The sequence below is a fragment of the Vipera ursinii genome (assembly GCF_947247035.1).
Source record: "Vipera ursinii genome assembly, chromosome: Z".
Lineage (NCBI taxonomy): Eukaryota > Metazoa > Chordata > Lepidosauria > Squamata > Viperidae > Vipera > Vipera ursinii.
The window spans coordinates 21,182,367-21,198,135 of NC_139517.1; the positions used below are offsets into that span (position 1 = coordinate 21,182,367).

The window sequence follows — 15,769 nt, forward strand, 5'->3', positions numbered from 1 at the left end:
ATATGCCCCCCATTTATATTGTATCTTAATGCTTCATTTCTTTGTTTTTGTGTGATTTGTATGAAAAAAAATATTGTGGATGCAAACATGTTTGTATGAAGAAAGAGAAAAAGGCATAAATGTTCAGTACCTGCCATGATTGTTGCTCCTGAATATTCAGTTTTCCCCCATTCAACTTTACACTGTGGTTTTGTTCTACATGCATGGCATGTAAAGCGTGAGCTATAACATACACTGCATTGTATAAATTGTAACTATGGCCAGTCATGCTCATTTCAAAAAGAGCCCCAGGAAGGTCCTCCAGTTTTTCTTTCAGAGTGCAAATGTCACTCTCTTTCCCATTGACCAAGAAACTGGGAAAGCCACATTGAAATGCATGCACCCACACATCTTTGATAAAGCCATCTCCTTTAGATAAGAAATGGTCTCTTCCCTGGACAAATTGCTGAAATCCTGGAACTTCATTGGAGTATACTGAAAAGGAGAGGGCACCATGGATGTCTTGAATATCCCAGCTTCTTTGATAAATCACTGTTGCAAGATCCATTTGGGAGGGTATGACCCACACTTTACCTTTTGGCTCCATAGACACTGATTCAATTTTAGGAAGATTTAGCAACAACCTCAGATACAGAAGTGTTGTTTCATAGACAATTATTACATTAGAGTTACTGTTCATAGTGAGATAAAATGTTTCCACAAGCCACTCCAGTTCCACAAATACATTACTGATGTGCAGTTGTTTAATTATCTTTAAAAAGGCAATGCAAATGCCATGAAGAGGAAAAGTTGAAAAGATCATCTGCACAAATCTTTCCTCATCATCTCTCACAAGGATCCCAACCCAGGTCCATTTGAAGTATACAAGCAACTGAAGAAATCCTTGGTATATCATGTTTTCTTTTGGCACCATGTGATAGAAGAAAAAGGATTCACTTTGATTTGGCATCTCTGGATGTGATCCATATATTAACTACAGGAATAAGAAAATTAAAGAAGCTTAGAGAAGGGAAAGAAATGAGGAAATATTTGCTAAACTAGCGGGTGCACCAAAGCTGCTCTACTTTGGGAGATAATTCTTAATCATCTAGCAAATTTCTAGCAAATTTGATATTGATAACATTACATTTCAATAACATGCTTGCATTTCAGTTTGGTACATTAGGATTCCCAGAATGTTTTCTGGGAATTTTTTGAAATACATCAAAATTGGATTGTTGGCTGGTTGGTTTGTTGATTGATTGGTTTGCTGGTTGACTGGTTAAAATTTAACTTGAAGGATCCCAGGTTCTCTCTGACCATGGTTGTTTTCTTGCTGACATTTCATTATTCAAACTACTTAAATCAAAATGTAACTTGATTTCAACTGAAAACCATCTTCAAGGATAGTTCCTGGTCACCTACCTCAGAAAAAGGAAAAAGAAAAGCCATGTACAGTAAAGCTTACTGAGTCAGAAGATGAGTTTCTAGCTTTCCTTCACTGAATATCTTGATTTTTTTTAATGATTTGTAATTGTCTTTTCTTGTTTCAGTCACTGTAAATTGTTCATAATAATTTGGTGTTGCAATAAAAATTCTTGTTACTAAACAACTGTCTTTTTTCTAATTTCATTGGGGGACTCTTGTAAAGATCATGATCCTTTCTTTACAATCAGTCTGAATTTATTATCCACATTGCCTCAAGATTTATTAATTAGTTTTCTTTATACAGTATGCTTTATTAATCAGTGTAAACCAAGTAAATATTAAGCACACATTAGCACATATAGACTTTATATAGATGTAAAAAGTTCAGAAAAATCTATATGACTTAATAAGAACTCACCGTTCACCACGCATCCTACCTGTGGAAGTTTGTATAGCCTCAAGATATCTGCCATATCAATAGAGATTTCAGAATAAAGAGCCCCAATGATTGTGACCAAAGTGTTCTGGAAGCCACATATATAATTGGGGATCATTCTCTTCAGAGGTGAAAAAAGTTTCATTGTGGCATGATAAATCCATTTTCTACCATAGCTGTCAAAAATACTGATGCCCAAAGTAACATTGGGCAAGATCTGAGGGTTTTCATTGATCTCTTTTACAGCAAATATCAAAGCCAAAATATGCTGATAAAACTTAGTCTGGACTCTGGAATAACAATTGTAGGTTATAAAAGAAACATTTTATACATAAGAAACTTTCTAACAAATGTAGTGTCCATCCAAATACTTTGCCTTTGAAAACAATAATCCATGTGTTATGCATTGTGTACCAAGTATTGCACATAGTTTAGCTTTGTATGTTTTTGAACAGAAAACACACACTTCTCAATTTCTTAAATGCTTTTCAATTTTAACAAAGATCTGAAGATTTCCTATTCTGAAAAATCACAATAATAAATTGTGACAATAAAATATGTTATTAGTAGTCTGGCCTAGTGATAATATATTTTTTTTAATTTATTAAGAAAGAGAATATCAACTCTCTAAACAAAGGAAGTGACTTTATCCTAAAACTCTTAGTATATCCTTGAAATATTCTGATGCATTGTTTTGAAATCTGTTTTATTTTTAACACTTTAATCTCTTTTACTTTCTTTTATTTAACCGATTAAAAATGGTGCACTCAACAGCAGGATTTCTGTGACTTATTGTCAGAATCCTTTAATCTTCAGCTAGTAAATTGAACCAATTATTTCTAATTCCTTTAAGAACCCCAGGTAAATAAAGCAAGGCATGTACATTTGAATTAGAGAGAGAGAAAAAATGTCACTAAAAGTAATTCTAGTATGTTGAAGAATATCACAAATGTAAATATAATTTAGAATCTCTTACAACAAACAATGGGATGGGGACACTTACATGACTTCACCAATGAATGAAAGATGGGGATCTTCCAAGAAGTTTTCTAGTTCTGAAGGCATAAACATAATGGAACTAATGACACCAATGGTGAACTCACCAGGTTGGAAATAATTATGAGAAATAGGGACAGTATCAGCAATAATGCAATTTCTCATGTCACATTTACAAACCATGTGAGATAAATACAAGAATAAAATAATCATGGTCAGCATGCCAGTTGTATATTAAAGTTCATCTGACAATGGTTTAGAGTCTCCAAAAATATACTAGAGTGATCTACCTTGCCATGCCACCCTCACACTATTCTCAAGAATTCTGAAACTTTGAATTTTCCTTATCAGGAATAAACTTGATAGGACATCATCTGTTTTAGATTCAAGTTACAGATGAGGAACTGCCAGGGATTATTGATATTATTCATAAAGTCTTAATCCTTGTTTGTTATAAGTTCCTAGGGAGCTCCTTAGTGTTAATAATAGGATTTTTTATAATTATAGATAGTGGGAAGAAATGTGTTTAGATTTCCATTTCTTTGTGTTTTTTCTCACTGGTACATACAGTACACATTTTTGCTAGTAGAACAACAAATGTCAGTTTTAAATGAGCCAATGTTATAGAAATTTTAAAAAAGATTTGTGTTAAGATATATAAGTTGTTATTGACAAAGAATCAAGAAAATGAATATGTTAAAGACTATGATTAAATGGGCAAAAAATGGATATATTACTGTATGCTTCCACAATTAAAAAATATGTAGAAAATTTGCATTGTCTTATAATTTGAAATAAATGTTTATATTAAATAATGTATTGTTGGTATTTAACACCTGAAAAACTGTTAAACAAATACTAGAAAGTTAAATATCAGAAACATCAGCAATGTGACAGTATTTTTTACCATTTATGGTTGACCTTTAAAATTACTAAAAATATTAGCATAAGTTTGTTTCCTGGTTTAGAAGATTTTTAATGCTGATGTACAATTGAAACCACATTTTTTCCTTTTAGGATTGATATACAGACTGTTAGAAAATAAGGGACTTGGTTCTTATATATGACAATTGGTGGAAGGCTTCTATTTGCAAAAAGATGGAAGAATATGTGAACTCCCACAATGGAAGAATGGATCATGAACTTAATGGAACTAGCAGAGATAGCAAAACTGATTGCTTAAAGATAACAATTTAACTGCTTTTCCTTCTGCATGAAAACTAAATTTAGATTTTCTGCTTGGTAACAATAAAAATCAAGTTTTGACTTTGGGATTTGATGATTAAATGTTTTGATAATAGACTATTATGGTGCATTGTTGGAGTTTAATAGATATACATCTCATTTTATATATTTTATATACTGGATATTATGTACACCTATGGAACTGTTATTATGATTCATTTATGAATTATTTAGACTAAAATATCATGATATGTACATATGTACATGTATTATTTGATTGTTTAATATGAATATCTGTTATATTTTAATTATATTTGTTTTTGTTAAACAAAATAAGAATGCATTATCTCTTATAATTGTATCCATATTGAAGAGAGTTTTTATGTTATTGTTGTTTTGTGACTTAACATTTTTGCTATTGTTAGTCACTCCTTAACTTGAGCTCTTTTCTGAACACAATTTGTTGGTCACTTTGCCATTTTTTAAATCCTCATTGCTTGCTTTCTTTTCCTGAAAAGAAATGCAGGGAAATATATATTGCTTTGAAACTTGTATCCATGTTATTTTTATAAAATTTATAAAAAGAAAAGAAAAGGGGAGAGGAGGAGACAGTGACACAATAGCTATACATGTTGCTATTTTCTCATAATAGTCCATGTCTGAAGCCTGTAATAGTTTTCAAATCTTCATTCTCAAATTGGCTTAAACTGTACATTGGTGATTAGCCCTGGAATTTCAAAATCAAACTCTTTTTGAACAATATCAGAACTAATCTAGATGAGCCCACAGTCAGACAAAAAATAAATTTATATACATTTTAGACTAGCTGGTAGTCACAAAAAGTCAGCAGTAAATGGAAAGTAGTCCATCCCTCTCCCCTGGAAAAAAAAAGAAAAAAGGTGGGGGGGGGGAGAAGAAAGAGTCTAAATATCCCTTTAAAAACACTTCAGGTAGTCCATGCAGAGAAATGGCAAATATTTTAAATCCCAAATTGAAAGTGCACATTTTGAACAGGCAGGAAACTGAAAAAGAATTCCATTATTGTTCGAATTATTGTTTTCTTGCCATTAGTTTCTCCTGTCCTTCAGCTTATGCCTCAAAATAATTTTGTAGCATCTTGTTAAAAATATGTAACCCAGCAATCCAGCAGTGGAGAACAGTATGAAGAAAACCTCCACATATGAGGTGTTTTCTTTCTGTGTCCAAGTAAGTTGGAACAATGGATAGCCAAACACTGAAAAAGGACAAAATACTGCAGTTAGTAAATTTAGGTTCTTGAATGTGCTAGGTAGCTTTTTGACTAGAAAAACCATTATAAAATTTAAGCCCATGAAATCCAGAATAGAGTAAACCATAACGAATAAAACCTCATTATATTTCTGCATATATTTTGTCCAATTTTGAATGAATGTCAACCTAGAAAGGGGAAACAAGTTGACAAGTACACAATACAAATAATTACTTGAAAATGGAAACAGAAAAAATAATGTAGATTTTCTGTCTTTTTTCTGCCCATTCCCGCATGCTGAATCCTCACTCATTGGCCATGAAAGCTAGAACTACTGCCTTGTAGACAGCTTCTATTCAACCAAAAATTACCAGCAATAAAAGCTACCAATCAACAAAATTAGCTGCTACTATGTTTCTAAATATTCAGCAACAGTGACCTACTTAGTAATAAGTGATAATTTAGTGATAAAAGTTTTACATTTAGGCAGGAAAAATCAAAGGTACAAGTACAGACTGGACAAGACCTGGCTTAGTAAGTGTAAGAGGGACCTTGGACTCGTAGTGGACAATCACTTAACCATGAGCTAGCAGTGTGCAGCAGCAGTCAAAAAACTAATACAATCCTGGGTTGTATAAACAGAGGCATAGAATCAAGATCACACAAAGTATTAGTACCACTTTATAAAACCCTAGTAAGACCACACCAGGAATACTGCAGCCAATTTTGGTCACCATATCACAAAAGGGACATAGTGACTCAGTGGGTTAGGATGCTGAGCTTGTCAATCAGAAGGTCGGCAGCTTGGCAGGTTGAATCCCGAGTGCCGCATAACAGAGTGAGTGCCTGTTACTCGTCCCAGCTTCTGCCAACCTAACAGTTCTAAAGCACGTAAAAATGCAAGTAGAAAAATAGGGACCACTACGGTGGGAAGGTAACAGCGTTCTGTGTACCTTTGGCCACATGACCATGGAGACGTCCTTGGACAAGTGCTGGCTCTTCGGCTTTGAAATGGAGATGGGCACCAGCCCCTAGAGTTTGAATCAACTAGCACGCATGTGTGGGGGAACCTTTACCTTTACCTATCACAAAAAAGTTGTTGAGAGTTTGGAAAAAAATCAGAGAAGAGCAACTAAGATGATCAAAGGCCTGGAGAGTAAAACATATGAAGAACGGCTGCAGGACTTGGGTTTGGCTAGTCTAAAGAAAAGAAGAAATAGGGGAGACAAGATAGCAGTATTCCTGTATTTGAGGGGCTGCCACAAAGAAGAAGACATCAAACTATTCTCCAAAGCACCAGAGGGCAGGACAAGAAACAATGGTTGGAAACTGATCAGGGAGAGAAGCAACCTGGAATAAAGGAGAAACTTCCTGACAGTGAAGACAATTAACCGTTGGAATAGCTTGCTCCCAGAAATTGTGGGATCTCCATCACTGGAGATTTTTTAAAAGAGGCAAAACAGTTACTTGTCTGAGATGGTATAGGTTCTCCTGCTCCTATTCTATTCTATTCTATTCTACTCTGTTCCGTTCCGTTCCATTCTGTTCCGTTCCGTTCCGTTCCATTCCATTCCATTCCATTCCATTCCATTCCATTCCATTCCATTCCATTCCATTCCATTCCATTCTATTCTATTCTATTCTATTCTATTCTATTCTATTCTATTCTATTCTATTCTATTCTATTCTATTCTATTCTATTCTATTCTAATTGCTATAGAATATGGGATATTGAAACTTGGATTATAAGAAGAATAAATGGCAAAGAGTAAAGAAGGAAGGAAGGAATTCTTCTGACTGTGACTCAGTCTACAAAATCTAATTGGGTATTTTCATGCTGTCCTATTATAGGATGTTTAAAAAATGAATATTGAATCAATAAACAGTTTGAAACAATTTGGATTGTCAAAAAAGTTTAGTCTACAAAATAAAAAAAAATCACACTTTCTTCAAAACAAATGAAATGAAAGCTGCTTCAGGGGGTATATTTTCTATGATAGAATAATTCCAGTTTTAAGATTTATATTTTACGTTTATTTATTATCTCACAAAATAATACATGACAGATGAGTATTGATGCAAATAATACAGATATCAAATAATAAGAGAAACATTGAAAAGGGTAATTTTGTGTGTTTATTACCATTTTTTTTTCTTTTAATGAGTTGCTCTCTATTATTTAACTCTGGCCTAACAGTGATTACATAACATTTTGGGAAATATATGCAGATAAGAAACCCAGTACTTGAGGCCAAAATAGAGAAAACCTCCACAGCCACCATGTATTTGCCTTTGGTGCTCAGGTACGAAGGAACAAAAGACAGCCATACACTACAGAAGATCAATGTATAGTAGATGGTTTATCTTGCCATGCTGACGTGAGATGTGGCATCCCAGTTTTGTGTTTCATAATATTATTGTCAATTGAATTAATGTGATGTTGAACAGTAGTGGTGAAAGTGAGTTCCCTTGGAAGATTCCTCGTCTGATGTTGATTTCACCAATGTTCTCCCCATTTGCTGTTAGAACTGTTTTCCATTTCTGCATATTTGCTTTCAAAAATGTACAGATGTTTTTGCTGATTCCAAAGTATTCCAAATATGTATTAATCCAACTGTGGGGTAATGAGTCAAATGCTTTCTTGTAATCAATCCACACATATTTAAATTTGTTTTTCATCGTTTTGCATTTTTAAGTACCATTTTGTCAATGAGCAACTGATCTTTTGTTCCTCTTGATTTTTTATAATTTCCTTTTTGTTCTGTGGGACACAAATTGTTTTCCATCAGATGATTGAATACTGAATTTGCCAGTATTCTTGTAAAAAGATTGAACGTTGTTGGCAGACAAGTAATTGGGCAGTAGTTGCTTGGTTCTGTGCTCTTTTCAGGGTATTTCATTATCAAGTATGTTTCCCATTCTTCACTTGTGGCATTCTGAAGCATTTCATCAAACTGAGTGGCCATGCGGTGACTACTACTACTACTAGTAGTAGTAGTAGTAGTAGTAGTGTTGTTGTTGTTGTTGTTGTTGTTATTGTTGTTGTAGTTGTTGTTGTTGTTGTTATTATTATTATTATTATTATTATTATTATTATTATTATTATTATTATTATTATTATTATTATTATTATTATTATTATTTTGGAAGGGACCTTGGAAGTCATCTGGTCCAACCCCCAGCTAGGCAGGAACTGCTATACAATTTCAGAAAAATGACTGTCCAGTCTCTTCTTAAAAACTCCCAGTGTTGGAGCATTTACAGCTTCTGGAGCCAGGTTGTTCCACTGATTAATTGTTCTCACTGTCAGGAAATTTCTCCTTAGTTCTAGGTTGCTTCTCCATTTGGTTAGTTTACATCCGTTGCTTCGTCTTGCCTTCAAGTGCTTTGGAGAATAGCTTGACTCCCTATTCTTTGTGGCAACCCCTGAGATATTGGAACACTGTTACCATGTCACCCCCGAACCAACCCAGCGATGCCCTCTCCGTGATGTCCCAGTGCCTGGAGGCGGTTCGGGTCTGGATGGGGAGAAACAGGCTTCGTCTCAATCCCGCCAAGACTGAGTGGCTGTGAATATCGGCATCTCGGGTTAACCAACTTATTCCACCTCTAACGATGGGGGGTGAGGTGTTACCCCCCGTTGATAGGGCTCGCAACCTGGGCATCCTCCTGGACTCCCGGCTCAATTTTGAAGACCACATAGGAGCCGTGACCAGGGGGGCTTTTGCACAGGTTCACCTGGTGCGCCAGTTGCGTCCCTATTTGGACCGAGACGCCCTACGCACAGTTACTCATGCGCTTGTTACCTCCCGTTTGGACTACTGTAACGCTCTCTACATGGGGCTGCCCTTGAAGACCACTCGGAGGCTTCAACTGGTGCAGAATGCGGCCGCGCGAGTTGTAATGGGGGTCTCCCGATACTCCCATGTAACACCTCTACTCCGCGAGCTGCATTGGCTTCCGGTTGCCCTCCGGGTGAAATTCAAGGTGCTGGTTATTACCTATAAAGCCCTACATGGCCTGGGTCTGGGCTATTTGAGGGAACACCTGCTGCCGGCATCAAACGCCCTTCGCCCAGTGCGCTCCCACAGGGAAGGTCTGCTCAGGGTGCCGCCGGTGAGAGATTGCCGGCGGGTGACACCCAGGGATAGGGCCTTCTCAGTGGGAGCGCCTGCCCTCTGGAACCAGCTGCCGGTGGAGCTGAGGACTGCCCCCGACCCCCGACCTGGCTCTTTGAGCTCTCAGGCCCAGGCTGAGGAGAAATTTTTAACTGGGGTTTTAAGTACACAGGGTCAATTTAATATTTTTTAATTTGGTTTTTTAACTTTTGTATGGTGGACTTTTTAATTCCCTGTAAACCACCCTGAGTCCTCAGGGAATAGGGCGGTATATAAATGTAAATAAATAAATAAATAAATAAATAAATAAATTCAACAAGACATACCAATTCCAGCAACTCTTCCTTGTATGTTTTAGCCTCCACTCACCTAATCATCTTTGTTGCTCTTCTCTGTACTCTTTCTAGAGTCTCAACATCTTTTTCACATTGTGGTGACCAAAACTGGATGCAGTATTCCAAGTGTGGCCTTGTTGTTGTTGTTAGCCTTGTTGTTGTTGTTGTTAGTCATGTCCGACCCATCGCGACCCTATGGACAACGTTCCTCCAGGCCTTCCTGTCCTCTACCATCTGCTGGAGTCCATTTGAGCTCACACCTACTGCTTCAGTGACTCTATCCAGCCACCTCATTCTCTGTTGTCCCCTTCTTCTATTGCCCTCAATCTTTCCCAGCATTAGGCTCTTCTCCAGTGAGTCCTTCCTTCTCATTAGGTGGCCAAAGTATTTGAGTTTTAGCTTCAGGATCTGGCCTTCTAAAGAGCAGTCAGGGTTGATCTCCTCTAAGACTGACTGGTTTGATCGCCTTGCAGTCCAAGGGACTCGCAGGAGTCTTCTCCAGCACCATAGTTCAAAGGTCTCAATTCTTTGGTGCTCAGCCTTTCTTATGGTCCAGCTTTCACTGCCATACATTGCAACTGGGAAGACCATAGCCTTGACTATATGCACTTTTGTTGACAGGGTGATGTCTCTGCTTTTTAGTGTGCTGTCTAGATTTGCCAAGGCTTTCCTCCCCAGGAGCAAGCGTCTTTTAATTTCTTGGCTACAGTCCCCATCTGCAGTGATCTTGGAGCCCAGGAAAATAAAATCTGTCACTACCTCCATTTCTTCCCCATCTATTTGCCAGGAATTGAGAGGGCCGGATGCCATGATCTTGGTTTTCTTAATGTTAAGTTTCAACCCAAGTTTCGCACTCTCCTTCTTCACCTGCAACTCGAGGCTCTTTAGTTCTTCTTCACTTTCTGCCATTAGAGTGGTATCATCTGCATATCTTAGGTTGTTGATAGTTCTTCCGGCAATCTTAATTTCAACTTTTGATTCATCTAGCCCTGCCTTTCTCATGATGTGCTCTGCATATAAGTTAAATAGGCAGGGTGACAGTATACAGCCTTGCCGGACTCCTTTCCCAATTTTGAACCAATCAGTGGTTCCGTGTCCAGTTCTCATTGTTGCTTCTTGGCCCACATATGGGTTTCTCAAGAGACAAATAAGATGGTCTGGTACGCCCATCTCTTTAAGAACTTGCTACAGTTTGTTATGATCCACACAATCAAAGGCTTTAGCATAGTCAATGAAGCAAAAGTAGATGTTTTTCTGGAACCCTCTAGCTTTCTCCATGATCCTGCGTATGTTGGCAATTTGATCTCTAGTTCCTCTGCCTCTTCGAAATCCTGCCTACACTTCTCGTAGTTCTCGACCCACATACTGCTGGAGTCTAGCGTGTAGGTTTTTAATCATAACTTTACTAGCATGTGAACTGAGTGTAATGGTGTGATAGTTTGAACATTCTTTGGCACTGTTTTTCTTTGGAATTGGAATGCAAACTGATCTTTTCCAATCCTGTGGCCACTGTTGAGTTTTCCAAATTTGCTGGCAAATTGAGTGTAGCACTTTTACTGCATCATCTTTTAAGATTTTGAATAGCTCAGCTGGAATACTGTCACCTCCACTAGCTTTGTTGTTGCTAAGGCCCACTTCACTTCACATTCTAGGATGTCTGGCTCGAGGTCAGTGACCACCTCATTGTGATTATCAGGGACGTTAAGTTCATTCTTGTATAGTTCTTCTGTGTAATTTTGCCACCTCTTCTTAATCTCTTCTGCCTCTGTTAGGTCCCTGCCATTTTGGTCCTTTATCATGCTCATTTTTGCATGAAACATTCCCTTCATCTCTCCAATTTTCTTGAAAAGATCTCTGGTCCTCCCTATTCTATTGTTTTCTTCTATTTCTTTGCATTGTTCATTTAAGAAGGCATTCTTATCTCTTCTAGCTATTCTTTGGAATTCTCCATTTAATTTGGCATATCTTTCTTTTTCTCCCTTGCCTTTCGCTTTCCTCCTTTCCTCAGCTATTTGCAAAGCTTCCTCAGACAGCCATTTTGCTTTCTTGCATTTCTTTTTCTTTGGGATGGTTTTGGTTGCTACCTGTTGTACAATGTCGCGAACCTCTGTCCATAGTTCTTCAGGCACTCTGTCTATCAGATCTAATTCCTTAAATCTATTTGTCACCTCTACTGTATATTCAACAGGGATATGATTTAATTCATACCTGAGTGGCCTAGTGCTTTTCCCTACTTTCTTCAGTTTAAGCCTAAACTTTGCAAGGAGAAGCTCATGGTCTGAGCCACAGTCAGCTCCTGGTCTTGTTTTTACCGACTGTATAGAGCTTCTCCATCTTTGGCTGCAGAGCATATAGTCGATCTGATTTCTGTGTTGACCGTCTGGTGATGTCCATGTGTAGAGCCGTCTCTTGGGTTGTTGGAAAAGAGTGTTTGCTATGACCATCGTATTCTCTTGACAAAATTCTATCAGCCTGTGCCCTGCTTCATTTTGTACTCCAAGGCCAAACTTGCCTGTTATTCCGGTTATCTTTTGGCTTCCTACTTTAACATTCCAATCCCCCATGATGATAAGGACATCATTTTTGGTGTTAGTTCTATAAGGTGCTGTAGGGCTTCATAGAACCAGTCAATTTCATCCTCTTCAGCACTGGTGTTAGACTTGGACTACTGTGATATTGAATGGTTTGCCTTGGATTCGAACTGAGATCATTCTGTCATTTTGCGGATTGTATCCCAGTATTGCTTTTCCTACTCTTTTATTGACTATGAAGGCTACTCCATTTCTTCTGAGGGATTCTTGCCCGCAGTAGTATGACTGATGGTCATCTGAATTAAATTCACCCATTCCTGTCCATTTTAATTCGCTGATACCTAAGATGTCAATGTTCAGTCTTGTCATCTCTTGTTTGACCATGTCCAGCTTTCCTTGATTCATGGATCTTACATTCCAGGTTCCTATGGAGAAAAAATCTTTACAGTATCAGACTTTCCTTTCACCACCAGACACATCCACAGCTGAGCGTCCTTTCGGCTTTAGCCCAGTCACTTCATTCTTTCTGGTGCTACTATTACTAGCCCTCTGCTCTTCCCCAGTAGCATATTGGACGCCTTCCGACCTGAGGGGCTCATCTTCCAGCATCATATCGTATTGCCTTTTGGTACTGTCCATAGGGTTTTCATGGCAAAGATACCGGAGGGGGTTGCCATTTCCTTCTCCAGTGGATCACGTTTTGTCAGAACTCTCAGCTATGACCTGTCCGTGTTGGGTGGCCCTGCATGGCACAGCTCATAGCTTCATTGAATTACAGAAGCCTCTTCGCCACGACAAGGCAGTAATCCATGAAGGGGAGTGTGGCCTTACCAAGGCATTTAAAGTGGTATTAACACTTCACATGATCTTGATTCTATCCCTCTGTTAATGCAGCCTAGCACTGGGTTGGCTTTTTTGACAGCTGCAGCACACTGCTGGCTCATATTTAAATGATTGTCTACTAGGACTCTGAGAACCCTCTCACAGTTACTAATATTGAGCAGGGTACCACATATACTATACCTGTGCATTTGGTTTTTCTTGCCTAAGTGTAGAGCCTTACTTTTTTCACCATTGAATTTCATTTTGTTAGATACTGCCCAATTTTCAAGTTTGTCAAGATCCTTCTGTATCTTAAGTCTATTTTCTGGAGTGTTGGCTATTCCTGCCAGCTTTGTTCTGGTCTGCAAATTTCATTAGTTCCCCATCTATCCCCTTGTCCAAGTCATTGATAAAGATGTTGAAGAGCACTGGACCCAGTACAGAGCCCTGGGGCACCCCACTAGACACTTCCCTCCATGGAGATGCAGTTCCATTGAGGACCACACACTGAGTATGGATGGTCAGCCAGCTACAAATCCATTAGAAAGTTGTTTTTGTGATTCTTTAAGTAGATCACTTAGGATTAATTATATAGTCATATCAACACTCTGCAGCGAGATATGAGGTGAATTAATCTGGGTAGCCATGTTTAAGAGCACCATTTAAAATGTAAAAGCTGCAAAGAATGCTTTTTGATCTTTTGATAAATGGATGAGGAAGAATCCATTGGCTTACAGGTTGGGAGGGGGAACTCCTACTGTGTACAGAGCACATGATTATTGGTTTCCAATCTAGCAGACAATTTACAATACAACACACATACAGACTGTGATGAATTTCAATCTTAATTTTTTTCACCAGATTTTCTGTTTTATTATATATATATATAATAAATATAATAGAACATTCATGTATTACTAAAGAGAGATATAAAGAAAAGGGTCATTTTATGTGCATAGTACTATTTTTTTTTCTTTTAATAAGCTGTTCTCTATTGTTTAGCTCTGGCCTAACAATGATTATATAACATTTCGGGAAATATATGCAGCCCAGCAACCCAGCACTAGAGGCCAAAATGGAGAAAACCTCCACAGCCACTATATATTTGCCTTTGGTGCTCAGGTAGGATGGAACAAAGGAGAGCCACACACTGCAGAAGATCAGCATGCTGAATGTGAGACATTTGGCCTCATTGAAACTGCTGGGGAGCTTCCTAGAAAAAAAAGCTACTGTGAAACTGGCAGATGCCAGAAAGCCCATGTAACCCAGGACACAGTAGAACATGATAGCTGAGCCTTCATTGCACTGCAGTACAATTTCCTCAATTTCTGAATGGGTGTCAACATCAGGGAAAGGGGGAAATGTGATCAGCCATAATGTACAGATGCCTGTTTGAATCAGGGAACAAGAAAGAACAATGGAGGTGGCCAAGCCCCTTCCCACCCATTTCTTCATCCTGGATCCTGGCTTGGTGGCCATGAAAGCCAGAACCACAGTGATGGTTTTTGCCAGCACAGAAGACACAGCAACTGAGAAGATGATTCCAAAACTAATTTGTCGGAAGAGACATATTATATTGCCAGGTACAACAAGGAACTGCAGTGAGCAAAGGAAGCAGAGGAGGAGGGAGATGAGTAAAACATAGGTGAGATTTCGGTTATTGGCCTTGACAATGGGAGTATGGTGATACTTCAAAAATGTTGCCAGCACCACCATTGTGCAGAAAGAAAAAAAGAGTGCTAGAAAGGTTAGACATATTCCTATTGGTTCTTCATAGGATAAGAAAGATATTTTCTTGGGAAGACATGAATCTTTGTCCTTGCTTGGATATTGGTCTTCTAAGCATTCAGAACAATCTTGCATGTCTGGAATTTAAACATACAATTTTTATGTAGTCATTATATTATTATTTTTATTCATTTGTTTATTCATTTTTTTCAAATAATGGAATAATAGAAAAAAGGAGCAAAACAGATAGAATCATGATAGAAATAGATATATAATCAACCACATGCATAACAAACTCCCTTTTAAAAGTGAATATAATGTAACAGAACAAACATGGTCATGGTATTATTATGTACTTTGGGATCCTAGGCCCATCTTATCTTCTACTGTTGCAATTATGACTCAGTAAGGAGAAGTTGGAATAGTATTTCTTCTCTTAAAAGACTTTTTTCATGGTTATTACAGTATTCTTATGTGTGTTCTCTTAACAGATGCTTTTTTACTGTGGAGCTTGCATTTTGTCTACCTATTTAGTTCTATTGGCCTATTTTTATCTAGACCAGGGGTGTCAAACTCAATTTCATTGAGGGCCACATCACCATTATGGTTGCCCTCAAAGGGCCAGGTGAGCCATTCCTGGGTAGGCATGGCTGGCAGGGTGTGGTTGGGTGGATGTGGTTGGGTGGGCATGGCCGACCTGTCACTCATGTCAAAGGGCTCCAAGCAATGCTGGGATGGAGGATCCGGAGATCTTCAGTAGATGAAGGTGAAACCAAGGTGAGTGCCAAAGCCTTATCTACCAGAGGAGCCTCCTGGACATGAGACTAAAAGGGAGGCCCACTCAGTGGCGTAGCGTGGGGGGTGCAGGGGGGGCCGGCCGCACCGGGCGCAACATCTGGGGGGGCGCACTCGCAGCTCTCTGCCCGTGCCTGGCTCACTCACTCTCACTGCAGTGCTGGCTGTGCGAATCCGAGCCGAGCCGC

At 38.4% G+C, this 15,769-nt stretch overlaps 1 protein-coding gene across 1 annotated transcript; it reads right to left on the minus strand.

Annotated features, from left to right (window-relative positions):
• Window positions 1-14,000: 14,000 nt before the first annotated feature.
• Window positions 14,001-14,774, minus strand: LOC310649154 (vomeronasal type-2 receptor 26-like; the record flags this gene model as incomplete). Its single annotated transcript, XM_083377446.1, has 1 exon — window positions 14,001-14,774. One exon carries the CDS (start codon window positions 14,772-14,774, stop codon window positions 14,001-14,003), a length of 774 nt encoding a protein of 257 aa, XP_083233572.1.
• Between the last annotated feature and the right edge of the window lie 995 nt (window positions 14,775-15,769).